The 27,387-nt window shown below is 46.6% G+C and overlaps 1 protein-coding gene across 4 annotated transcripts in view; it reads left to right on the forward strand.

Moving 5' to 3' along the window:
* The window catches only part of RBM20 (RNA binding motif protein 20), a 195,079-nt gene that overhangs the window by 152,227 nt on the left and 15,465 nt on the right, over nt 1–27,387 (forward strand). For all 4 annotated transcript variants that reach the window (XM_050804354.1, XM_050804357.1, XM_050804356.1 and 1 more), the window contains exons 6-12: nt 725–865; nt 2,987–3,118; nt 13,571–13,650; nt 15,234–15,903; nt 23,363–23,467; nt 24,563–25,223; nt 26,753–26,887. In XM_050804354.1, the coding sequence (XP_050660311.1) occupies nt 725–865; nt 2,987–3,118; nt 13,571–13,650; nt 15,234–15,903; nt 23,363–23,467; nt 24,563–25,223; nt 26,753–26,887 (1,924 nt within the window). The remainder of the gene's footprint in view (nt 1–724; nt 866–2,986; nt 3,119–13,570; nt 13,651–15,233; nt 15,904–23,362; nt 23,468–24,562; nt 25,224–26,752; nt 26,888–27,387) is intronic.

The following is a 27,387-nucleotide window of genomic DNA, read 5'->3' on the forward strand; positions in this document are numbered from 1 at the left end:
TCATTTCCTCATATCCTCCACAGCCCTGGTTGTTACTGCTTATAAAAAACATTATTGCCAGGCGCGGGGCTCACGCCTGTAATTCCAGCACTATGGGAGGCCGAGGCAGGCAGATCACGAGGTCAAGAGATCAAGATCATCCTGGCTAACACGGTGAAACCCCGTCTCTACTAAAAATACAAAAAAATTAGCCGGGTCATGGGCGCCTGTAGTCCCAGCTACTGGGGAGGCTGAGGCAGGAGAATGGCGTGAACCCAGGAGGTGGAGCTTGCAGTGAGCTGAGATTGCGCCACTTCACTCTAGCCTGGGCGACAGAGCGAGACTCTGTCTCAAACAAAACAAAACAAAACAAAACAAAAACATTACTGTGACATGGTGGTGGACGCCTGTGGTCCCAGCTACTTGGGAGGCTGAGATGGGAGAATCACCTGAGTCCAGAAGTCAAGGCTGCAGTAAGCCGTGTTTGCACCACTGCCCTCTAGCCTGGGCGATGGGAGTGAGTCCCCGTCTCAAAAAAATATATATATTATGAATCCTTTTGTAAAGAGATAGAATACAATTGATATTTTATGTGTGTCTGTGAATGGATTTTTTCTGCACTAATTTTGTAAATTATAGTTTTACAATCATTGTTTGGGGGAAAGATAGCCATTAGGAATGTCTGGAAGAGAGGGGAAAAGGGAGCCGTCTTCTGAAGACCGCGACTGATCCTTGTTGCTATTAGTTTGCACAGCGGAAAGGGGCTGGCCGCGTGGTGCACATCTGCAATCTCCCTGAAGGAAGCTGCACTGAGAATGACGTCATTAACCTGGGGCTGCCCTTCGGAAAGGTCACTAATTACATCCTCATGAAGTCGACTAATCAGGTAGGTCTGGGTATTTTCACTCCAGTGTAATACCACACATTAGTGAAAGGGAACGATATAATTTTTGAAAGAAGTCATTCTTAACATAAAAAGCTGTTGCATAGCTGGCCTTCTGTTGGCATGGCATAGACGTTTTTGCTGGTGTTGTTTTTTTGTTTCCCCTAGTTTCACTCTATCCTTCTAGTGATGGATACAGGCCTTTGTGAATTGCCTAGAGGTGAGAGGAGGTGCTTTGGAATGAGGTGCTCATTCACATAGAAAGGGTAATTGGCACACCCAAAATAAAAATCTATGGATTTTAATCTCTTCACTGTGTTGTCAACCCCCTGAGCTAATGCTATAGTCTTATCTTCTAAGCCTATCCTATCTTATGACCTGGATTTGGAGCCAGCCAAGAACCTGTGACTAGGTATTTTTCCTGGTCCTTGATGTCAGCAGGAGAGTAGGAGTGTAAGAATGGATGGATGCTTAGTAAATCTAAGGAACTAAGAATCCTTAACCTGTAGGAGTTGACTGAGCCCTTTGGGATGGAGTACCTTTGTCTTCATTTCTAAAGTCAGGTGGGGAGTTTATGCTCCCAACAGTCAAAAATCAGAATATTTTATCTTTTAATGAATATTTTTACTTTATTAATCAGAGGAACAGGAATAGGAAAAATTCTTTTCTTAAAGAAGGCTGAACTTTGGAGACTCATAGCCACATCAGGTCATCAGCTATCTCTCTCCATCAACCTGGCGTGAGACTACTCACTTGTCTCTGTTCCTACTTCTCAGAAATTCTATTTTGGGTAAATGCACAGAATTCAGCTTGTAACATTGATGTAGTGAGAGTCCCTATATTAGTATTATTCCCATTTGACAAGTGAGAGCTAGAGGTGCTAAAATGTTTATCAAGAAAGAGGCACTTAGAAAGCTGGGTGGCAGAATGTGAAATAAAACCCTAAAGAATCTTGACTTCTTAGTCGCCCACGCTAATGTCATAGACTATGACAGCATGGAGAAAAGCCGTGCATCTGAAATTCAGAAATAAATATGAGAGAAGGAAGGGAATGAGCTTATTTAGACCATTTAGTTTAAGGAAACGAGAGAGTTAGGGGCTCACAGTGAGGGCTTCCCTGTCACTGACCCCTTTTCCCCTGTAGCACTGAGAAATCAGGATCAGTATATTGTCAGTATAGTACAAACCAAACAAATCCAAGAAACAATAGCAGCAACAAATTCACCACACCAGCTACTGGGGTAAACTGATGCACAGTCAAGACAGTCTCTTTGGAACTCTCAGTAGACACAGATTGAGTGGAAAAGCCCATTTCTCTGTGTTTTATCAGAGCAGTTAAATAAAGAAGAAAGATGCTGTGGAAACATAATTGGGGAATTTTCCTTTTTCTGTAACTCACGACAACATGGCCTTCCTTCAAGCCCAGGGGTTTGTGAGTTCCTGAATTTTGAATATGTTTCTGTCTTTATAAGGAAAGTAAGAGCTCAAGTAACCAAAGCTTGTGTCTCTTGCTGTCACCATCACCACCAAATAGCACGTTTTATAGGGATCAGCTCAAGGCCACATATGCAACTGCCCCTCCAGGGAAATGTGGGTTAGTGAACTCTCCCATCTCAGAGGGATTCTATGGCATGATGTAGCCCGGGACAGACACACATAATTAAGAACAATGTCTGGTAACCCTGGGGATCAGGAAAGGGCCATCTTATAATGAGCTCTTTTGGTGATGTTTATAAAAAGGTCTCTTTGAACAGATGGGATCAAAGAGATCTCTTCTTTATACTGACTTTTTTTTTCCTTTTAAGTGAGGTATAAAACACATACTCCACAGTGTGTAATGTACACTCATCCTACATGTACAATTCCATTAGTTACATGTGTACACCCATATAGTTAACACCCAGGTAAAGATATAGAGCATTTCCAGAATGTCAGGTTTCTTCATGCTTCTTCTCCATCAGTTCCCCATCCCCACCTGAGAGAGAAGCTCAATGCTAACTCCTGTCACCATTGATTAGTTTTGTCTGTTTTTGAACTTCCTAGACATGGAATCATGCCTTGTACTGAATCTTGTTTAAGACCATTAAAGTCAAGTCCAATGAGTGTCCTTCCTTTCTTTCTTAGGCCTTTTTAGAGATGGCTTACACAGAAGCCGCACAGGCCATGGTCCAGTATTATCAAGAAAAATCTGCTGTGATCAATGGTGAGAAGCTGCTCATTCGGATGTCCAAGAGATACAAGGAATTGCAGCTCAAGGTAAAGCATTATCTTGTTCATTCAGTCATTCAACAAGCACCAGATGAGTTTCTCCTCCTTGTTAGGCACTGACCTAAATGCTGGTGGAAAGGAGAGGATAGGAAAAGATTCAGAAATGACACACTGCCTTTGAGGATCTTGAGGCAAACCATTGCAGCATGGCAAGAAAAGTGCTTTTGAGGTAAATACAAAGTGCAAAGAGGCATTTAAGTCTACCTGGGAGCCAAGGAAAGTTTTCCAGAAGAAGATGTTTACAGGGGAACTAAGTCAGAAGGGAAAGGTTCTGGGAGTTCCAGGCATAAACGCTTGAATACAACCTTCTCTACCTATACAGACCTTCAGTAACTTTTTCTTCCTCTGTCACCCCCTTGATCTCTTGCTCTCTTCTCTCTCCTTCATATTTACGTCTTAAGCCTCATAGAAGCCCTTCTAAGCAGTCCTTGGCTGAATTGGCCACTGTCAGAACTCGGGAATGCATTCAAATAGTTCCAAACCAGGGTTTGCTTTTGTTTTAGCTGATCTACATTTCTTTCTTTTCTTTCCCTTCTTTTTTGTTTTATTGTGAAGTATAACAGAACACACAGAAAAATGGCTGATTATACATTGTGCGGTTTAAAAAGTAATAATGGGTGAGATCTCATAAACCCCATAAAACCACCACCAAAGTCAAGAAGTAGAATATAGACACACCCAGAAGCTCCTGTGAGTCCCTCCTCATGTTCAACCCCTCCCTGTCTACTCTCCTGACTTCAACGATAATCATATCTGTGCTTTTCCTTGTAGTTCTACCACCTGTATATGCCTCCCTAAATATCATGGTTTAGTTTTGCCTGTTTTTGAACTTTACATAAATGGAATCATGCTGTGTTCTTACAGATCTTGCTTCTTTCATTCAACATGATGCCATCCATGTTGTTGGGTGTGTCTATTTATTTTCATTGTTATATACATTTCCATTGTATGGCTATACAATTTGTCCATTCTACTGTTGATGGACATTTGAGTTGTTTTAGGGACAAGGCTAATCTGAACCTTCTCAAACATGTCATCCTGGTATATATGCACTTGAGCAGACAACTAGAGGTACATACATAACTAGGATTGAGATAGCTGCATCATAAGGCATGCTTACCTCAACTTTCCTAGATGACAGCAAGCTCTTTCCAAAATTAGTTGTCTCACATTTATACTCCTCCTAGTAGTGTATTAGAGTTTTCGGCTGGGCGTGGTGGCTTATGCCAGTATTCCCAGCACTTTGGGAGGCTGAGGTGGGCAGATCATGAGGTCAGGAGTTCGAGACCAGCCTGGCCAACATGGTGAAACCCCATCTCTACTAAAAATACAAAAATTAGCCAGGCATGGTGGCAGGCGCCTGTAATCCCAGCTACTCGGGAGGCTGAGGCAGGAGAATTGCTTGAACCTGGGAGGTGGAGGTTGCAGCGAGCTGAGATTGTGCCGCTGCACTCCAGCTTGGGCAACAAGAGTGAAATTCTATCTCAAAAAGAAAAAAAAAGAGTTTTCAGTGATCTACATTCTTGCTAACACATTGTCTTGTCCAACTCTTAAATTTTTGTCTATCTTGGAGAGTATCATGGTTTATCAGAGTTTTGTTTTGTTTTGTTTTTGAGACGGAATCTTGCTCTGTTACCAGACTGGAGTGCAGTGGTGCGATCTCCGCTCACTGCAATCTCCACCTCCCAGGTTCAAGCGATTCTCCTGCCTCACCTCCGAGTAGCTGGGACTACAAGCATACACCACCACACCTGGCTTTTTTTTTTTTTTTTTTTTTTTTTTTTTGTATTTTAATAGAGACAGGGTTTCACCATGTTGGCCAGGATGGTCTCAATGTCTTGACCTCATGATCCACCCACCTCGGCCTCCCAAAGTGCTGGGATTACAGGTGTGAGCCACTGCACCTGGCTGGTTTATCACAGCTTTGTATTTTATCCTCCTAATTGTGCATGGAAGTTGAGCACTTTTTCATTGTTTGTTGGCTGTTCCATCTGGATCTTCTTTGATGGGATGTTTCTTTTCAAGTCATCTGCCCATGCTTTTCTTTTGCATTGTGTCTTCTTATTGGTTTGCAGGAGTTCTCTTAACTGGAGCACCAAGTCTATTTGGATTTCTTGTAATTATTGCTATATTTGTGTTTAAATCTACCCTCTTATTTTGTACTTTCTACTGTTCCATTTAATAGGGATTTTCCTGTTCACTTTAGCTCATTCCACATTGACTTAGGATCCATTTTGTCCAAGACCCACAGGCCTTAATCCACCTTCAAGGTTGAAGTCAGAAGACAAAGGCTCAGTGGCTAGGACTGGCATTCTGACAAGTCTCCATATGTAGATGGGTACTGTGTCAACCAGCTTCCAGAGTCCTGAATCTGCTTTGCTTGCATCATTGCCTCTGAAGTTCCTTCGCTAACAGTTCTCCTTCCGGCAGAACTTGGCTTTTTTTCCCCCCCCCCCAATGAAAGTATATTGCTTCTTTCAGACAAGTAAGGATCCCACCCCATTCTGTATCCAGCCAAAGTTCCTGTCTCCTGGATTCTCCCCCTCGGGGCTAGAATTGAATTTCTACACTAAGTTCCCAGTGGAACTTTGGTCTCCAAATGAGAGGTTGTCATAAGTTTCTGATTAAGATTAACGGCAGTAATCGGTTTCTTAAATTAAAGTACCAAAGCATAGTAATACCTTCCTGAGGGAGATAGTTTGGGGTGGTGCAAAAAACACGGGTTAAAGAGGTCAGATGGTCAAGTTTTGCTTTCAGCAAATGTGCACTGAGTGCTCACCGTGGGTGGAACTGGGCCAGGTGCCATGGAGGTAGAAGTAGCAAGCGGGCGAGGAGCTCAGTCTGGTGGGAGTAAAAGCAAATAAACAAAGAACCACTGACAACCATGTGACCTATCCCAGATTGGAAGATGGTGATGTCAGCCTGGGCTCTACCACTTCCTGCTTTGGTGAGTTTAGAAGAGTTGCTTAACCTCTGTGAACCTCAGTTTACAGATCAGGAAAGGACTATACTTTGAGTAATTTGGCTTTAAGCATTTTTTTCATATATTATCTTTTGAGTCTCATAATTCACCATACCCTGTGAGGTGTGTAGGGTGGATAATAGCAGTAATTATAAGAGTAAAACAATAACAATAATATATACCTTTAATTGAGTCCTGGTACTCTGGAGCAAGTAATGTACCAAGCACTTTACATACATTATTTAATCCTGACATCAGTCCTGTTAGACAGCTATTATTATCTCAGTTTTACAGATGAGGTATCTGAAGCTAATAGAAGTTCAGTAAGTTGCCCAGGATTGTATTTAGCTACTGGAAGAGCTATGATTAAAACTTAGTACTGTTTTGGTTTTGCACTAAAGCTGCATTGTTATAGTGTGTTATTATGATCTCTGTTGTCTGCATGAAAAAAACCCTGAGAAATCACGTAATTTGCTTATAGTCACCCAGCCAAGAAGCAGCAGAGATAGTATTATAACAGAGCTTCTCGAGCTTCAGTGTGCTACAAATCACTCGGTGATGTTGTTAAAACGCACTTTGATTCAGCGTGTCTAGGGTAGTGCTGTTATTGCGTATTTTTAACAAGGTCCCAAGAGATGCTGCTGCTGGTGGTCCTCGGAGCATAGTTTGAATGGAAAGGGCCCAGAACACATTGTTTTCTGATCTTTAGTAGGGCTTTTCTGCTCCCCAAGCTGCCATATTCCCTCTTAAGGTCATTGTGAAGGTCGCATGGAATCATAGATGTGAAAACAACTTAATGTATGTTTCAACTACATAGTCATGCATGCTTTATGGTCCCTATGTTGATATGAATCTCTCTCTGCAAGTAACAGAAATTCATCTCCATTAAGCCTGTTGGCTTAAGTAAAAAAAAAAAAAAAGAAAGAATTTATGGATTCATGTAAATGAAAAGTCCAGGAGTAGCTCTGGCTGCAGATACGGCTGGATTCAGGACCCAGAGACCCTCATTAGGACTTGGTTTCTCTCCACTCTGCCTTCTGCTCTTTTGGCCTTGTTTACTGGGGGCTCCCTGGGGTGGGCCGTTGCAGCCCAGGCTCTCTCCTCTAGGTGGCATGATAGCTACAGTGACCTCAGCAGTTCTTACTCCCCCTTCCATTTCCTTCAACAAGAAAAGCCAGAGTTTTTTTCCTAGAAGCTCCCACAAAAGTCCTGAGACTTTTGAGAGAGTAGCTCTGACTGGACTAGCTTAGCACAGGGGCACATCCCTAAATTGATCTCAGGCCAGGGCTAGGTCATTCTGTGATTGGCTGGACCTGTGTCATCTGCTACATCCTCAGAGCTGGGGCAGAGACCCACCCAGAGCTCTGGAGCAAGATGAGGGAGGAACAGCTGCTATCAGGAGGAAGGACAGTGGCTACTGGGAAGGTACAGGGCAAACACTGTATCCCTGTGTTTCTCTGGGCCAAAGGGGCTGCATGTGAGGTCCCACCAGGGTTTGCAGAGGTGGAGAGAAATTCTGATTGCTCTTTCTCCTCTAACTGTATCTTCTGCTCACCAGGCAAAGTATAGGGAGAGAAAGGAGAGATTTTAAGGTATTTTTCATTTCCTCTCTTGAATATTTCCTCATGCACATATCTTATCTCCCCATATACTTCCTGTGGCAAAGGTTCTGTTCCTCAGCTTATTTGAGGCAGAACCTTTCCCTTGATAGATGTTTAATAAATATGCAAAATGAATAAGAAAGAGAAAATCTGAAGGAACAATAAAAAGTGAGTAGCCTTCTTCCTACAGACCTGGACAAGACGATTGGAATATTTTCTGGGTTGTTCTATAGAAACTTCGTCAATAAGTATGGAATCATAATCTCTTTGATGCAGAAGTGAACTTGGAATAATGTAAACCAGTGTCTCCCAGTCACTTCATCAGAGAGTCATCAGGGGATTTTTTGTCGGAGGAGTCCTCTTGCCCAGAGATTCTCTTTAGTAGGCTTGGGGTGGGAATGAGACTCCAAGGTGCTTTTGAGGGCAGAGGGCCTGGTTTCAGAGCCACTGGTCTTGCCAGCCTCCTCACTACAGAAAGGGCTTCTGGCCCTGGGAAGCAGTCTTGTGAATGGTCCATGGTGCTCTCAGTTGGGAAGATGATTGAGAGTCTTCTCTATGTACTGATAGTTACAAAGCATACAAGGCATGGTTCTCACTTAGGGAAGAGTTCACTCTCCAACTGGGAGACAAATTATTCTCATGCAAAATTACACAAGATTTAAACATGAATGCATAAGTACAGGGGCGACCAGAAGTTCCATGGCAAAAGGCAGTATGACTGAGGGGTGTGAAAAAGGGAAGAGATTCCTAAACGAGGCCTTGAAGAAAGGGAGAATTAGCTAAAGAGAGACAGGGCTTCCAGGTAGGAGTCAGGCGAATGACGATATCAAGCCTAGAAAGCCTGGTAATGTTGAAACAGTCGGGGCTGCCTTGACAGGATCTGGCTTAGATGAGTTCTGGGCTCATCTAGAAGGTTTCAGTGTCTTCCTAGGACTCTTGAAGTGTGTGAAACAGCTGTGGAGTTGTCAGAGGGCATGAAACTCTCCAGCAGCTCCCTTCATGTTGGCCAAGCACTCTGTGACTTTTACAGGTGTAGCCTGCCATGCCCTGAGGCTTTTGGTGGATGCCAGATGGGCCTCATTAACCCATCTTTACAGGTAGAGAAAGTGAGTTTCCCATAGGCAATAAGCCTTGACCCAGCGTGACCCAGCCAGGTGCGGGCACAGCTGGGGCTACTCTTCCTGGGTTGAGGTTCCAAGTGGTGGTGCCTCCCTCTTAATATGCCAGCACTTTTCTGGAACTGCATGGGGCTTGGAATCTCAACCTTGTCTTAAAAGCAGCAAGATGTGTTAACTCTGAGCACTGTAGATGGTCCCTTGTGGGACTGTTGAGCGGGATCATTGTCATCGCAGAATGGATGTAAAGCTAACAATGTCTGACATTTGCTTCAAAATAATATAGGAGGTGGGGAAGGAAGGTGGTGAGTACGGATGTATCTTAGTCCATTCTCACACTGCTATAAAGAACTGCCTGAGTCCAGGCCAGGGTGGCTCACGCCTGTAATCCCAGCACTTTGGAAGGCCGAGGTGGGTGGATCACTTGAGGTCAGGAGTTCAAGACTAGCCTGACCAACATGGTGAAACCTAAACTAAAAATACAAAAATTAGCCAGGTATGGTGGCAGGCACCTGTAATCTCAGATACTCAGGAAGCTGAGGCAGGAGAATCGCTTGAACCCAGAAGGCAGAGGTTGCACTGCACTCCAGCCTGGGCCCACAGAGTGAGACTCCGTTGCAAAAAAAAAAAAAAAAAAAAAAAAAAACTACCTGAGACTGGATAATTTATAAAGAAAAGAGCTTGAATTGGCTCATGGTTCCTCAGGCTGTACAGGAAACATGGCTGTGGAGGCCTCAGAAAACTTACGGTCATGGCGGAAGGCAAAGGGGAAGCAGGCATGTTTTTTGTGGCCAGAGCAGGAGTTAGAGTGGGAGCAGGGAGGTGCTACACACTTTTAAGCAGCCAGATCTTGTGAGAACTCTATCACGAGAGTAGTACTAGGGGGATGGTGCTAAACCATTAAAAACCACCCGCATGATCCAATCACCTCCCACCAGGCCCCACCTTCAACATCTGGGATTACAATTGAATATGAGATTTGGGTGGGAACACAGAACCAAACCATATCAAGATGCAACAAGATTGGTCAGCATCATTGACTGAAGATGGGTAATAGATTCTTCGGGGTTCAAAAACCATTCTCTCTACTTTTGTGTATGTTTGAAATTTTCTATAATAAAAAGGTAACCAAAATTTTATCATAGACCTACTCTTTTCTCTCCCATTTCATTTTTTGATTACAAAGCTGTAATCACCTTTGTTTCACCTGCCCTCTTTATGCCTTTACCCACAGGATACAGAAGCTGGTCAAAGAGGAAGGTTGAGAGAATTTTCTTAGGGCTTTCAGAAGTCAACTCTCTTATTTGAAAATCTTTGGCTACTTCTGTCCCCTTTTCAGATGGCAGCTGACAGCTGGTCCACAGAGCACCAAACAATTTGCAATTACCACCTAAAATAGCAGAACCAATGCTCTGATCCTCGGGAGGGATCACAATACCTGTGACCGCTAGCCCCAGCATGTAGTATTTGCAGATTCATATTCATTCTCTGCAGCCACCTCCTTCCATCTCTCCAGCCACGCATCTTGAGATGGGTGTTAGGCAGCGCCTGCTCCATGCCAGGCTCTGTGCTGGTGCTGGCTGTGTGAAGACTGTCAGCGCAGGAGGCCCCTCACGGGGGACCTGCGATCCGGATAGAAGTAACTCCAGGAGGTATGGGCTGAAAGCGACCCCAGGAGGACGTTCTGTCGTTAAGAAAATAAGGGACAGAGGAAGGTTTAAGCCAAGGAGAGGCTCTTCTAAGTCCACTCTAACTGCACCTCTTTGACTCCTGGGAAACTGCATGGGCCACTAGAGGATGTTTTCATCTGCAGTGTCTGATCAGCCTGTTCTGCCCCTCATTGGGGGCACCCCTGAGGGGAAGGGCCTGGGGGTGCCATCTGTGATAACCAAGGTGCAGAAGGGACCGAGAGCTTGTGGAATGCCTCTGGCCCTGACATTGGCCTGACCTGCTCCTGCCCCCATGCGCCTGAGCCCCACCCTCATAGTCACTCTGCCGTGGGTAATCTGCAAAACCTCAGCCGCTCCCTGCCAAGACCATCCTCCTCCCACGTCGGCCTTTCTTGGATCTGAGCTGGAAGGAATAACCAGGAGAATATGAAGTTCCAGAAGAGCAGAAGAAAACTGGAACCTTGGGGACTCTTTTTACAACAGAAAGCTCCCCATCCAATTCCCATGGGGAATTTTATTTTTATGTTCTAAAGAGTTGCCAGATACATTTATCCCAGTTTGGGGACACATTCTTTAGCCTTTGTCCATTCTAAAGTGGCAATGCAAACCACAGATTTGGGAGGGACCTGGGGTGTGGCCTCCCCGGTGATGGCAGATCTCATGACATGATCTTGGTCCTGATGGCTCCCACCAGCTTTCCCAAGCTCCGCTGCTCCCTTGGTGCCTGCTGTGACAGGTCCTTTCAGGGACTAGCCATCCCAGTTGGCTTTCCCTTGATGATACAGTAGCCGGAGTCACTTGTGTGGCCCAAGGTGGGCAGGCAGGAAGAAGACCCACTTGGTGGGATCCACATTAAGTTCTATCAGCTTCAAGTGAGCCGCCTTCTTCTACCCCAAGTGACAGCCGACCCTGGCTGAAGGACCGGTGGTCTCTAGCCACACGGCGGGGTGGGAGGAGACATCCTGGACAGCAACTTTCTTCTTGGCCAATGCCAACAGCCTTGGCTTCTATCCTTGTTTGGCCTTGGTCTGAACAAGGTCCAGTTTAAGCAGCTGAGGTGCTGGAGGCCAGTGCGAGTCTTGGGTGATCTGGTTATTTGTAGGTGGCACTTTCAGGTGCTTTATAAAGGGTCGATCTCTGCAGCTTCAGTTTGACATAAGGGACCATTTGCCAAAGTTGTGGTGCCTTTTCTGGTGGACATCCTGGCCAGTGCTGAGTTCCTGGGCCTTTTCTTGAATGGGGAATTGGCTGACTTCTAAAACCTCTGACTTATTCACGAGCACAGATGAAGGAGTCACTGCCTTCTCTTTGACATTCTTTCACTTTGCATCTCCGTATGACAAGAGGTGAGGTCCCTCCCTCACTTGAACATTTTATGTCTCTTTTCTGTGTACTAGCCCTGACCTCTCTCCCTGAAACTGCAGGCAGCTCCTCCTTCATTGTCACCTTTACTCTGTTTTTCCCAGCCCAACCCTCTATCTCAACAATAACAGAGAATCAGCCACGCCACTTAGAGCACTCATACTGTGCTAGTCCAGCTAGATCACATCTCTGGACCTGAGTTTCCCATCTGTCAAATGAGATACATGATGCTTTTTAACATTTGTATGGCTCTTATTGCATGATTTAGCTGGGCGTGGTGGTTCATGCCTGTAATCCCTGCACTTTGAGAGGCCAAGGCAGGAGGATTGCTTGAGCCCAGGAGTTCAAGACCAGTCCTGGCAACATAGCTAGACCTTGTCTTTTATAAAAACTGAAAAAATTAGCCTGATGTGGTGATGAGCCCCTATAGTCCCAACTGCTTGGGAGGCTGAAGTGGGAGAATCACTTGAGCCTGGAAAGTTGAGGCTTTCAGTGAGCTGTGATTGTGCCACTGCATTCCAGCCTGAGTGACAGAGCAGGACCTCGTTTCTTTAAAAAAAAATTTTAAAAAGATGCATGATTCCTTGCAAATTACATAGAAAAAATCAAGGATAAAAAGCAGTTGATTAAATTTAATAAAACTCATTATCAAAAGTTTACATAGACTGAGGGTTATTAGCCTTGGTCTTTAAAAAAATCAGCTTTTTTTTGAGATATAACTCATATTCCATAAAATTCGCTCTGCTTGATACATTTTTATTTAAAGGATGAATTTTGCGTCATCTTTAGGAAGATGCTCCTGACTTGCCTTTTGTGCTTGTGAATTTTTTTTTTAAATCGTTTATTATTTATTTATTTTGGTTATCGTGTGTCCATTCTGGGTTTAGGAAAGGGCTTTGGTTGGGAATGGGGGGCTGGGGTTAGTCCTGTCCTGGCATAGCCACCGTCTAATGATTTCAGGGAAGGATGGAGCCCTGGTTGCCTACTATTCTCAGCTGTGAAGCCCGACTCCCAGCTTATGCCACCCTCCTCACAGATTTACTTTGAGCATCAGCTGATGCCTGTGCATGAGGTGTTGAAGGGGGCACAGGGCATGGAAAGCATGGAAAGGAACTTGGAGTTAAAATACCTGGTGTCAGGTCCTGATTCTTTTCACTATCTGCGTGACCTTGAAGTGTTCCTTAACCCAACACAACTCCAAGAGTCACCAACTGCACGGAACACAAGGTGGCTGGTGACCCTGGAGCTGTGAAGAGCAGAGACCCTGCCTCGACTTCTCTGGCTCTAAGTTTCCATAGATATTAAAGGTGGAGGCTGCAGTCAATGATCTTCAAGTCTCTCCAAGTTTACAATGCATGCTTGCCTTCCTTCCTTCCCTCCTTCCATCCCTCTCTCCTTTTCTTTCTTACACATTTTATTTTATTTTTTTAATTCAGGCAGAGGTGGGTATTAACAAATGCTGCTTGTCTCCAGCACATGGATGTGAACACCAGGCTCCTTCCTTCCCCAGTTCGATGGACCACCACTCAGTGTTCTCTGGGCCACTCGGCCCTACCCAGTTTAGCATTATACTCACACTCATCCATTGGATTATACCTTTTGTCTTCTCCACACAAGGCACTTTTTCCCTTTTGGTGGACCAGGCAGTGAATGACCCAGGTCAGAGCTGCTTCCCTCTGGTGTTTGCAAGGCCATCTCTGATCTGATGGTGATCTCTCTGACTTTGCTAGAAACCCGGGAAGGCTGTGGCTGCCATCATCCAGGACATCCATTCCCAGAGGGAGAGGGACCTGTTCCGGGAAGCAGACAGGTGAGGCCCCAAGCCCTAAGTCTCCAGGCAGGTTCTGGGCAGTGGGAACACACTCCCGTTTCTCATTCTTAGGGGCATTTGAGTCATGCTGTGCCCTGCTCTTGCCCCTACCCCATCCATCTGCTTTTCTGGGCCCCACCTTTCCATGTTCCCTATGAAAAACACCAGTCCAGAAGTCTAAACTGGCTTCTGTTTAGAACCAGCTCTTGGTTTTTCATGAGTTGAATGTAGGTATAGGAAGTAGAATGTAGATGGTTTAAAAAAATCAGTTATTTGAACAGTCACTTTCTCTGAACATTGAATATATTCAGTTTTCCAACCCATTTCTTCCAGCCGAAGTTTGTGATCAGGTCAAGCTGGGGCTACAATTTGACCACTGTCACTCCCCTACAAAGATAGTTCCTGCAGAGAACCGAGGTAGAAAACTGCAGGAGCAGGCACCTGGCTGGCACATCTTGGGATTCTTGCTGCAGTGGCCGTAGGCGGTGCTGTCACTTCCCAGTAGAGGACACAAGCCCAGGCTGTTTCCCCCATGATGGTCAAGGCAGCCTGGTCCTAGCGAGATGCACCTCGGTGTCCCCTGGTCAGTGAGGGCTGCGTGGTTTTCCTGTATTTGGGAACTTAATGAAAAAATGCCCATCCTTTTAGAGTATCGGATATATGACTCAGTTGACCTGCTTAATAACCAAACAGTCTTCAAAGTGTATGTGTATATGTGTGTGTATATCTTTGTATGTAACTGTTCAGGCTTGCTATCTTTATTTGTTTATTAGTTTATCTGTTTTTTAAAAAAATTATGATTATTTGGGTTTTTAAAAGATGTGTAAAATCCCATCCTGCCACCTGCAATTCTGCAGCAGAGCGGAGGGAGCTTAGGGAGTCTTGCTCTGAACCTTACACAGGTTGGGGTCCTTGTCTGGGTTTCAGTTTCTTCATCTCAAATGTGTAGGTTGGAGTTCTAGAGTCTCTTCCAATCCTAAAATACCTTCTTAATTCTTTTTTTTTTTAACCTCTGAGCCTACCCTCCCCAATAATTAGCATCCCTTTTCCATGCATAAATTGAGCTGAGAAATAAATGAGAAAAGTGGAGGCTAAGAGGTTGGCTTTATTCTGATACAGCCCAAATGTAGAAGTGGCTTCAAGTCTTCTGGCTAAGAGGCCGGCTAACAGCACCCAGGGTTGGGCAGCCTTACCCACTAGGCTGGACTAGGGCAATCTTGCCCCCCAGTGCCCACCCTGCACACCCCCAGGAGGAGAGTCAGAGGTCTGCTCCCTGAGCATAGCTCCCTTCTAAGAGAAGGCAAGCTGGAGCTGAGCCAAAGCAACCTAGTTCTTCTTCCTAGTTCCCAGGAGCAGGATGAGTAAAGGGATAGAGAGTGGCCAGTACTGTGCTTAGGAGAAGTCCCCTGCACAGAAGCCAGAAGGGAGGAAAAGGCTTTCTCCCGAACCACTCTATGTGGTTGTGTAGAGTTGGGAGTTAAGAGCGTACACAGTATATCTAAGAGAGAGATTGTATCTGTGTGTGGGTGGGGTGGGATGGGAGGCGTGAAGATTCTAAATCCTGCTCCTTGGTTCCCTCACAGATATGGCCCAGAAAGGCCACGGTCTCGTAGTCCAGTGAGCCGGTCACTCTCCCCGAGGTCCCACACTCCCAGCTTCACTTCCTGCAGCTCTTCCCACAGCCCTCCGGGCCCCTCCCGGGCTGACTGGGGCAATAGCCGGGACTCCTGGGAGCACTCTCCCTATGCCAGGAGGGAGGAAGAACGAGACCCAGCTCCCTGGAGGGAGAACGGGGATGACAAGAGGGACAGGATGGACCCCTGGGCACATGATCGCAAACACCACCCCCGGCAACTGGACAAGGCTGAGTTGGACGAGCGACCGGAAGGAGGGAGGTCCCACCGAGAGAAGTACCTGAGGTCTGGATCTCCCAACCCGCCCCATTCTGTGTCCAGCTACAAAAGCCGCGAAGATGGCTACTACCGGAAAGAGCCCAAAGTCAAGTTGGACAAGTATCTGAAGCAGCAGCAGGATGGCCCTGGGAGGTCCAGGAGGAAGGATGAGGCCAGGCTGCGGGAAAGCAGACACCCCTATCCCGATGACTCAGGCAAGGAAGATGGGCTGGGGCCAAAGGTCACTAGGGCCCCTGAGGGCGCCAAGTCCAAGCAGAATGAGAAAAATAAAACCAAGAGACCTGATAGAGACCAAGAAGGAGCTGATGATAGAAAAGAAAACACAGTGGCAGAGAATGAGGTAATGATCAATCTCTTCCCCAGGTAAGGTGAGGCAGGCCCTGAAGGAGAGTAATCGTAATAATATAATGAGGATGAATGTTTATTGAATGAATGAACATTTACTGGCTATTTACTATGTGCTAGGCATTGTGCAAGACACTATCTCAATGAACTCATTTAATCCTCACAGGTTTTGAGTGCCAACCTTTGAGCTTGGTACTATTGTTACTGCAGATGAGGAAACTGAGGCTCAGAGAACTTACGTTATTTGTCCAAGAACACACAGTAAGGAAATGGCAGACCCGGAATTATACCCAGGAGATCTGGCCCCAAATCCCACGGCACCTGTTGCCTTTACTAGAAGTTAGGGCGGGACTTGATGGAAAGACCTGTAGTCCTATTTGTCCAGTAGGGAGTGGCCCTGAGGTGTTTGTATCCAAAGAGCCTCCCAAGGGAGATTAGATCTTTGGTTCATTCTGTCCTCCCTCCTGCCAAAAGCATTTACCAATCCTAGAGCTCTGATGAGAGGTGGTGAAAGAGAAGCCGCCACCACCCACTAAATTAAACTGGGTGCCCAGAGCTGTCCACAGTGTTTTACCTCCACTCTAATAAAAATGCACGGCGACCAGGCACAGTGGCTCATGCCTGTAATCCCAGCACTTTGGGAGGCTGAGGCAGGCAGATCACCTGAGGTCAGGAGTTTGAGACCAGCCTGGCCAATATGGTGAAACCCCGTCTCTACTAAAAGTATAAAAATTGTCCAGGCAAGGTGATGCACCCCTGTAGTCCCAGCTACTCAGGAGGCTGAGGCAGGAGAATCACTTTAACCCAGGAGGCGGAGGTTGCAGTGAGCCAAGATGATGCCATTGCACTCCAGCCTGGATGACAAGAACAAAACTCTGTTTCAAAAAAAAAAAAAAAATGCATGGCAATTGGCTGGCACCTTCATTCCAGCATCTGAAAGGTCTGAGGGCTTGCAGCAGTGCTTCAGTTCACAAAGGGGCATCACAAGGAGGGTTCTGGTTACCAGGTTTATATTCCAACTTGGCTTACACTTCCTTCTTGCCAGAGCCTTCTATATTTAAGTAGGGGTAGGATAAGCAAGGTTTGGCAATATGCATAAGAAGCCTAATTTTTAAAATCCTCCACACATATCTTCTAGTCATTCTGACCTGGGAGTTGGTGACAATACTAAGTGCAAATAAGGAGCCCAAATCTCAACTCCATGAACACCGAAGAGTCACCCTTTTGGATGCTACTTCAGCATTCGTTCCCACATGTATAGATGGAGTGCCACTTTGCCAGGTGTTGTGCTAGGTATAGGCGAGCCAAAGGTGAATAGGACATAGTCCATGTTATAGCAGAGACTGAAGTCCAATGGTGGAAACAGACCTATTAATATAAAAATAATTTGTATACAATGGGACTCATGCCAGCATTTACAGTGAATGAGCTGCTCTGTGGGCAATTATTAACTCTGCGCAGAAACAGGAAAAGAGCTACTCAGAGAGGGTGATATTTGAGCTGAGTATTAAAAGTAGAAAAAAGCAGTTTGGGTTTTTTGTGGTTTTTTTTTGAGATGGAGTCTCGCTCTGTTGCCCAGGCTGCAGTGCAGTGGTGCAATCTCAGCTCACTGCAACCTCTGCCTCCCAGGTTCAAGTGATTCTCCTGCCTCAGCCTCCTTAGTATTTGGGATTACAGGTGTGCACCACCACACCCGGCTAATTTTTATATTTTTAGTAGAGACAAGGTTTCACCATGTTGGTCAGGCTGGTCTCGAACTCCTGACCTCGTGATCCTCCTGTCTCGGCCTCCCAAAGTGCTGGATTACAGGCGCGAACCACCGTGCCCCACCAGGGTTCTTGATAGAAGCAGAAGCAAGGGCAAAAGTGAAAAAGAAAGACTGTTTTGAAAAACCTGGAGATACTTGGCACGGCTGCATCTTTAGGACATAGTAGGGATCATGTTTCTAAAGAGTAACATCATGACTCTGATGGAGATATATAATGAATACATGTCAAAGGTTTTATTCAACTAATTAATTAATGAGGGCATCATAAGATGCAAAAACCAACTCGAAAGAGAATCCAAAGAGCAGGCAACATATACAGGCAATCAGGAATGCTAAAATGAATTTGCTAATAGGTGTAAAAGTGGCCCCTTCCACAGGGGGCAGGGAATCGGTTACATCTCCAGCAGAGACAATTCTTGTGTATCTCTAGGAACAAGAATCCTTTGTATTAGGATCTGATTTCTGCAACTTATATGGTTGTAAAATAGCTCAGTTCGAGACAATGAAAGGTGCAGGCTTCTATAGAATCAGATGCCCTGAAGGGATGTGCTAGACAAATGCCCAGCATTCCAGTGAAAGGACACCCAGTAGTCTTTTTTTGCCCATTACAAAGTCTGCCACAATTTTTCCTAACTGGCATAGCAGGGGGAAGCACAGGAGATGAGATTAGGGAAGAGGGTGAGGTGGGCTCATGGAAGACATTGTGTGCCTCACCAAGGACTTGAACTGCATCCCAAAGACCTGGTGAACCAGTGGATATTTTTAAAAGTATATCTGCTTGGAAGGGTCCCAGTTGCTGGTGATGGATGATGGGCAGAGAGCAAGAGTTGGCAGGGGCTCAAGGAAAGCCTGGGCTTCATGTGGATACCACCAGCCTGCCAACCCTCTCTCCCCCTAGGCTGAGAGGTAGAACTGCTCCCTGCACTTCTACTCACACTCATGAGACTCTGCTCTGACGACCCCATTTCTCCTATTGTTTTACCACCCTGCTCTCATCGGTTTGTATAACATTGCTCATTTAAGGTGACAGTATGTGTCAGCCAAAGAGCCCAGATGGAAAAAGAGTCTCAGAAAGCCCCAAGAGTTTCCCTACAGTTCTGTCCCTCAAGTTGGTTCTGCCTTTTACAGCCTTGGGGTGGAGTCAATAGGGACTTACTGGGGCCCCTCACAGATTGTTTCTTTAGGTTGGAGCCAGGCAGTCCAACACTGTGTTGGAATGACAGCAGAACAGAGAGTATTTTGCACTGTCCTCAAACTCTGTATGATGAACTTGAGAAAAGCCCAGACCCCACAGGGCTGCCCCAGGAGTCAGATAACAGGTGGCAACTGAACTTTGGCATGAAGGCAGCAGGGCTTGCTGTTCTTCCAGTGTACCAGGCACCTCCCGCCCTCAGTGCCTTTACAGGTGTTGCTGCTGCCAAGGAGTCACAAGTCTTCCTGGCTTGCTCCTCGCCTCCTTTGTCTTTACTCATGGCCACATTCTCTATTCTCCCTGGCCACTGCGTACGATTTCAACACCCCAACCTGCTCCTCCCACTCCCACCACTGCAGACTATCTCAACACCTCAACCCATTCCTCTCCCATCCCACCACTGCAGACCATTTCAACACCACAACCTACTCTTCTCCCACCCCACCACTGCAGACCATTTCAACACCACAACCTACTCTTCTCCCACCCCACCACTGCAGACCATTTCAACACCCCAAACCCCTCCTCTCCCACCCCACCACTGCAGACCATTTCAACACCCCAACCCATTCCCCTCCCTCCCACTACTGCAAACCATCTCAACACCCCAACCCATTCCTCTCCCACCCCACCACTGCATACCATCTCAACACCCCAACCCACTCCCCTCCCTCCCACTACTGCAAACCATCTCAACACCCCAACCCATTCCTCTCCCTCCCCACCACTGCAGACCATCTCAACACCCCAACCCGCTCCCCTCCCTTCCACCACTGCAGACCATCTCAACACCCCAACCCCCTCTTCTCCCTCCCACCACTGCAGACCATCTCAACACCACAACCCATTCCTCTCCCATCCCACCACTGCAGACCATCTCAACACCCCAACCCCCTCTTCTCCCTCCCCACCTCTGCAGACCATCTCAACACCCCAACCCACTCTTCTCCCTCCCCACCACTGCAGACCATCTCAACACCCCAACCCCCTCCTCTACCTCCCTACTTTCCTGTTTTTGGTGGCATTTACCACCTTCAAACCTATCACTTAATGTCTTTATTTTACTTAGTGTCTATTGTCACCCCCGGCTCCCAGGTGTAACCTTCACAAGGCAGGGAGTTTTGTCTGTTGTGTTCACTGCTGTGTTCCCAGTCCCTAGAGGAGGGCTTAGCACAGAGCGGGTGTCCAGTGGGTATCTGTTGAAGGTATGAAGGATGGAACCCAGACTCTGGAGAAAAAGGCCTGGCTTCTGAGAACCAGGTCACACCCTGTTTTCTTCTGCCTCAGTTTTCTTGTTTGTAAAATGGGTGTGATCACAAGGCTGTTGTACTACCTTAAAGAGCTCACACTCATTAAAAAATCCTGAGCTCTCTGGAGAAAGTGCCCATGGTTGAGAAGCCAGTGTGCGTGCTGCTCCGTGGTGATAGGTGGCCACATCCATACCTGAGACCCAATCCTGGCCACAGGACCATAAAGAGGAGGAAATAAATCAAGTCACAGATAAGGAAAACATAGGGAAGAAACACTGCTACATGCTACTGGGAGGGGGGTTCGAGAGTGGCAAGCCCAGGTGCCTAGGGAAGGGAAGCCAGGCTAATGATAATTGGAGCCAGGCCAGCGTGATGGGACCATGGTTGACTGAGGAAGTGGTGCCATCTGTGGGGCTGGAGCCACTGCTCAGCTCCATTCTACAGCTGTCATGCAGGAATGCATGCCACACTGTCAAATCTCCCTTTTCTTAGAGCAAGACAAATGCCTAGTATAAACCAAAACATAGCTGTGGGCTGGATGCCATCTAGAAGCCCCAGAGTGTAACCCCTGGTATAACCAATCCATAACAGGAGAAGATTTTAAAACCCTTATGCTCGCTTCAGAGCCTAGACAAGACCCAACCATGTGGAAAGACAGGTGAGAACTTGTTATTCACCCCACCCCCTTCTACCAATTTCATTCTTTTATTGACCAATATTTGTGGAGCACCTGGCACTGAGACCACAGTTAGTGACACTGAAATGACCCCTGGGCTCGCGGAGCTCATAGTCCAGTGAGAGAAATGCTAATCCAGTGATTTCTCAAATGAACAGAAGAGCTTGACTATTAAGTGCTAAGAAGGAGATGAAGGTACACAATGCTGAGTGCCTGTGATAAATCCGAGCCTTCTCAGGGTTAGGCTGTGACCATTGAGATTTGGAGGCATGGTGAGTATTGACTGGGTGAAAAGAAAGCGAAAAGACAGAGGGAGCAGCGTGCACAAGGGCCTCCAGCAGCTCCGGGGCTCCAGCGTTGCCGTAGCAGAGAGCTGGCATTAGAGTAACGGGAGGTGAGGCCGACATATAAACAGGGCCTACACTATGCAGGGCCTTGTACGCAGGTCGAAGATTTTTGCCTTTATCCTAAGTACCAGGGGACGCAAATGAAGTATTTAAGCAAGAAAATACAGTGAGGAGGCTGGACAGAGTGGCTCATGCCTGTAATCCCAGCACTTTGTGAGGCCGAGGCAGGCAGATCACTTGAGGTCAGGAGTTCGAGACTAGCCTTGCCAACATGGTGAAACCCCGTCTCTGCTAAAAATAAAAATAAAATAAAATAAAATAAAATTAGCCAGGTGTGGTGTACAGCGGGACCTGTAATCCCAGCTACTCGGGAGGCTGAGGCAGCAGAATTGCTTGAACCCAGGAGGCAGAGGTTGCGGTGAGCTGAGATCGTGCCATTGCACTCCAGCCTGGGCAACAAGAGGAAAACTCCATCTCAAAAAAAAAAAAAAAAAAAAAGACAATATGGTGAGGATGTGATCATTTTTGCATTTTGGAATGATCATTCTTGATTGCCTTGGCAAGAATAGATTTTGGGGGAGGGTACAGAGCAGAAGTGGGAGACCAGTTTGGAAGTGGTTCAGTAGCCCAGGCCCTGTGGTGGCAGAGCCCTGCTTGCAAGAGTTGGCGTTTCAGTCTCAGTCTGTGAGCTGGTGTGGGCAGCTGGGGGCACCCGTTGCACCCATTGCACCCATCTGTTCCCCTTGAGCTGCTGCCTTCTCCTGGAAGTGATCCCAGAGCAAAGGGAAGCTCTGAAAGGTTGTCTCCTTTGCCTGCAGGGAGGAAGAGCAGGGGTCTGCTTGGTGGAGGGCTTTCAGCCCGGCTGGCAAGACTGTCCCTGCCTCTCCCAACTTGAACTGAAGGGGGTTCCTTTACTGTGTTGATCTGGGAGTGCGGCTGCAGGAGCTGCTTGGGAAGGGTAAGGATTATTCATTTTGACAAGAGAGGGCCATGCATAGTTGATTCGGGAGATAAAAATAAAGTCACCTGTTGGTAGAAGCTGTAATAGCTAAAAAGGTATTTGTAGCTGCTTTACACTCAGGCTAGTGCGGTAGACTTCAGCAAAGCTTTTGGTGGAATCTTCACAGCAAACACTGGAAACAGAAAGGACTTGAGGATTTGAACCATGCGTCCCTGTCTGGTAATAACTGGTGAAACCAGTCAGCCCTGAGCTTCTGCTCCAGCTGGCTCCTAGTCAGCTCAAGGGGGTATGTCTGATTGTAAGAAATCAGAACTAGAGTGGTTTACTTCGAACCAACCTCAGCCAAGAATATCCTAGAACTGCAACTTGCCCCTGAGAAAACCCAGGAGTAGTCATTGATTTGGTGGACAAAGTTTAAGTCATGGGAGAATATCCCCCAGAAACTTCTAACATGGGGGTTGGCAAAGTTTTCTACAAAGGACCAGATAGTAAATATTTTAGCCTATGTGGGCCAAGAGGCAAAACTGCGGATTTTATGTAGGCACTTCTATAATCACTTAAAATGTGATTATGTGAACATGTACAATTCATTCTTAGCTCACAAGCTATACAAAAACAGGCTGCAGGTCAGATTTGGCCTGCAGACTATAGTTTGCTGATCCCCTGTCTTAAAGGTTGGTTAGAGGCCCTAATTCTCAAACCAAACGCCTGCTTTCAATTATTTAGTTTCACAGACATGGGCATTACTGTGAGGGCCCTGATTTGGGGGAAAGGAATACAAGGAGGGAAGAAAGGGAGTGCTAGTTTGGGCTGTCACTCTAAGACAGAGAGCAAAAGAAAGGTGCGAGGGCACTCTGACTGGGTGACAACGCCCTTTCTACCTATAAGTGTCCTGAATGATTTAACCCCAGGGTCTTGGCCGGCCCAGTAGTTTGGCTGCTTCTACTCTGCAAAAAATACCCAGTTTGCCAGGGATTTCTGCCCCCTAAAGACATCGGGCCAGGCTTCAAGACATTTCTCTGCCTCCATTTGTCTGTGTGACTGTGAGCAAATTACTTAACCTCTCTGAACCTCAGTTTTCTGATCTATAAAATGAAGATGCTAATAGCAGCCGCCTCCGAGGGATTCCGGGAGGATAAAGAAAATGCTGTATGTGAAACCCCTCTGAGAGCTGGGACCTGCATTCAATATCATTCTTTTTTTCTTCTCCCTGTCACTGCTCACTGTTGATTTGGTTTGCTCTGTCCTTCCTTTGGTAAGGCTGGAAAAGAGGAACAGGAGGGCATGGAAGAAAGCCCTCAATCAGTGGGCAGACAAGAGAAAGAAGCAGAGTTCTCTGATCCGGAAGACACAAGGACAAAGAAGGTAAAGTTTATTTCAGATTCTGCACTTCTGCCATGAGGGACTGAGTCACAGGAGTCCCCCTGTTGCCTGGTGATGTCCTGCTAGATGGAATATGGCTGAGACCCCACCATTAGTTACATGAATGAACCAGTCCTCCTAGCACTACTTTGGAGGAGTGGCTGTGCCTGGAATCTTCGGATAGTTTTTATTGAAGCGATCTTTACCCACATGTCTGAGCTCTGCTCACTCTCCAGCAACTTGGCTGTGTTCCCATGAGAAAACATGTGCCCAAAAAAAGACTCAGGCTTCAGAGCCAGGCTCCCAAAATAGACAAGTCCCTTGGCGGGGATAGGGCGAGAAGCTGCTTTAGGCACTCAAGCTGGGGCCCTGACTTCAGCAGGCCCAGACCCTAGGATTAACAAGACATCTACTGTGCTTGTACAGATTGTTTTACTTAATTAAAATGAAAAATCCAGTTACAGTTCTCCTGGGCTGGGGCTGCCACAACTAAAAGAAATGTCCTTGGAACGGGGCCATCTTCGTGCCTTTCCAGTCAGGAGAGGCAGGAGAGATGAGTATCGCTGGCAGGAAAGCTGATCTCCTAGATCTTTCTGTGGAGTCAGGAGTCCATGGGCTGCTGCAGATGCCAAGGGGAAAGTTCTAGAAGGGGCCAAGTAGGAGCTTTGACTGTGGAAGTGTATGTACCCCTGCTGGGAGAGGGTGCTTGGGGGAATTTTGTGAGGGGCTTTGCTGCAGTTACATTTAGTGGTGACCCAGATGCAAGAAAGATGTTCCAGTAAGTATTTAGAGTTTATAACTTCATTATTCATGCATTCAAAAACTGTATATTGAGCACCTGTTATCTACTAGGGCTTGAAATTCTTTGTGTCACTTTAAATACGGTGGATTAAGCATTAAGGGCTTATTCCAAACTTTGAGCATCACCCTAAGGATGAGTTGGTGCTGTTGGACTTGAGTGGTTCACAGTAATTGTACCGGGTAGAGATAAGAATGCTCAGGTTCTTCCTGTTTGGAGGGGTCCTCATGGCCAAGTCTTATGCCTTCCGGTTGAATGCTCTCAACCACCCTCTGACCTCCTTCTGCATTTTTGTACAGGAACAAGATTGGGAGAGTGGAAGTGAGGCAGAGGGGGAGAGCTGGTATCCCACTAACATGGAGGAGCTGGTGACAGTGGACGAGGTTGGGGAAGAAGAAGATTTTATCATGGAACCAGACATCCCAGAGCTGGAAGAAATTGTGCCCATTGACCAGAAAGACAAAATCTGCCCGGAAACATGTTCATGTGTGACAACCACCTTAGACCTAGACCTGGCCCAGGATTTCCCCAAGGAGGGAGTCAAGGCCGTAGGGAATGGGGCTGCAGAAATCAGCCTCAAGTCACCCAGAGAACTGCCCTGTGCTTCCACAAGCTGTCCCAGTGACATGGACGTGGAAATGCCTGGCCTAAATCTGGATGCTGAGCGGAAGCCAGCTGAAAGTGAGACAGGCCTCTCCCTGGAGGATTCAGATTGCTACGAGAAGGAGGTAAAGGGAGTGGAGAGCTCAGATGTTCATCCAGCCCCTACAGTCCAGCAAATGTCTTCCCCTAAGCCAGCAGAGGAGAGGGCCCGGCAGCCAAGCCCATTTGTCGATGATTGCAAGACCAGGGGGACCCCGGAAGATGGGGCTTGCGAAGGCAGCCCCCTGGAGGAGAAAACCAGCCCCCCCATCGAAACCGACCTCCAAAGCCAAGCTTGCCAAGGAGTGTTGACCCCGGGTAACTACCTCCCCTTTCCTCATGGGTGGTCGGGTTGATTGGACCCCTGCTCACCTGATAAAGTATGAGCATGTGCAGGCTGGAATGAACATAAGTAAGGTTTCAGCTAGCATTAAAGTGGGTGCAGAAAGTGATTTAGTAACAGAGGCAAGCCTCTAAAAGCCTGGCTAAACTGTTAGCGATTTTAGGCAAGTGGTGTAAAGGAAGTCAGATCGGAGGCTGCATGTTTTCTGACAAGCAAACTCAGGGCAGACTTCTCTGCATTTACAGGAGCCCAGATGGACTTGGATAACTAAAATTAGATTGAGTTATCAGCAAAAGGAGATCAGGAGGAGCCTCATGCCTGCACAGCAGAGGGCCACCCAGGCTGTTATTTGTGTGATGGGGGCAGGAATAGGGGAGGCAAGAAAGGAGTGGAAGGGGAAGGAACAGGGGATCCCTAAAGGGCACAGCTGTTCCCCTTCTTACTACCTCAGACCCATTTTTTGCTAGGGTCTGACGGTGATACAAGACTCGTTTTAGGATCTTCTCTTACTCCATTGGAGGTGACGTTTTGTGCCTATGCCCGGCACTGTGACATCATGAAAGAGAGAGTTTAAAATAGGCTAAGCCCTGTCTTCTCTGCCAAGTGGAACCTCAGATCCATCAAGGGGTTTGGGGGAAGGGAGGGAGAGTAGCCTTTAAGGTTCTCACTGTGAAAATAATTAGGGATTTGCTTTACAGAAAGCCTGCAGCACACCAGGCTTTGAAGTGAGAGTCGGGGACAGAAAATACAGAGGAAAGGCTTAAAAATGAACATTTCACCCCAGAGCCCTGTGGGTGGCATGAACTATTAGGTAACTGGGAGGCTTGGGATTTTTTCCATGTCAAGATGACCTGAGCTGTTTTTTACCTGCATGGATCTGAGTTTCCATGGAAACCCCGCCGTGAAAGCCTTCTTGTTGCTAGAGAAACCCTGAGGCCCAGCCTCTGTCTAGAGAAGGCAAGAATAAAGGAGCAGTGAAATCTTCACTTCACTCCAGTCAAACCCCTTTTATTTTGCAGTATAGGTCTTAACATGTGCCAGTGTTAGAGGCTCATTAGCTGACCCAGTGTTTGGGGTTCATATTTAATAACAGCTTGACAAGCTTGGGGAGAGAATGGTATTGCCTGTTTTGCTAGCCTCGGTGGACGTCAGCACAATTTTTGCCCGTCAGTAATTCCCCTGCCTGCAGAGATGGAATGATACTGAGATGGGAGGCATGGGGGGTGGATCTTCTCAACTGAAGCCATCAGTAGCCCATCCCCCTGGGCCAAATGCAAAGATTTGCCAAGTTTTATTGTGTGTGGCATTCTTTTGGCAGTGGAAAAAGCTCCTAATGACAGTGCTTTGGTTCTAATTAGCAGCCGTTGCCCTAGCCTTACGTGATTAAGCAGTCCAACGGACAATTCCCAATCATACTATGCAGGGATAGAATTTCAGGGACTCATTGAGGCGTGTTGTATTTCATTTCTTTTCTTTTCTTTTTGCCTTGGTTCATGTTTTGCAGAAAACTCCAGGTATGTGGAAATGAAATCTCTGGAGGTGAGGTCACCAGAGTACGCTGAAGTGGAACTGAAACAGCCGCTTTCTTTGCCTTCTTGGGAACCAGAGGATGTGTTCAGTGAACTTAGCATTCCTCTAGGTAAGCAAAACACACAGTCCTTACTGAAATTCAGGTCTAGGAAATAACAGTTCCATAGCCACCTCTAAGAACTTGAGAGGGCTTTTTGTCATTTTGTTGTTGTCATCGTTTTTTGTCCTTTTGAGACGAGATCTTGCTCTGTCACCTAGGTTGCAGTGCAGTGGCATGATCTCAGATCACTGCAGCCTCAAATTCCTGCTCTCAAGTGATCCTCCCTCCACAGCCTCCCGAGTAGCTGGGACCACAGGTGCACACCACCAGGCCCGGCTAATTTTTTTTATTTTTGTTTTTTATAGAGATGGGGTCTCCATATGTGGCCCAGGCTGGTCTTCAACTCCTGGGCTTAAGTGATCCTCCTGCCTCAGCTTCCCAAAGTGCCAGGATTACAGGCGTGAGCCACTTCACCTGGCCAGCCTATCATTATTTTAAATGTATGATGCAATAACCTAGATTTGCAAGGGGCAGCTGTAAAGCTTCTTGCAATTTCAGTCTCCTATAGT

The sequence above is a fragment of the Macaca thibetana genome, chromosome 9, assembly GCF_024542745.1.
Source record: "Macaca thibetana thibetana isolate TM-01 chromosome 9, ASM2454274v1, whole genome shotgun sequence".
In the NCBI taxonomy this organism is placed as follows: domain Eukaryota; kingdom Metazoa; phylum Chordata; class Mammalia; order Primates; family Cercopithecidae; genus Macaca; species Macaca thibetana.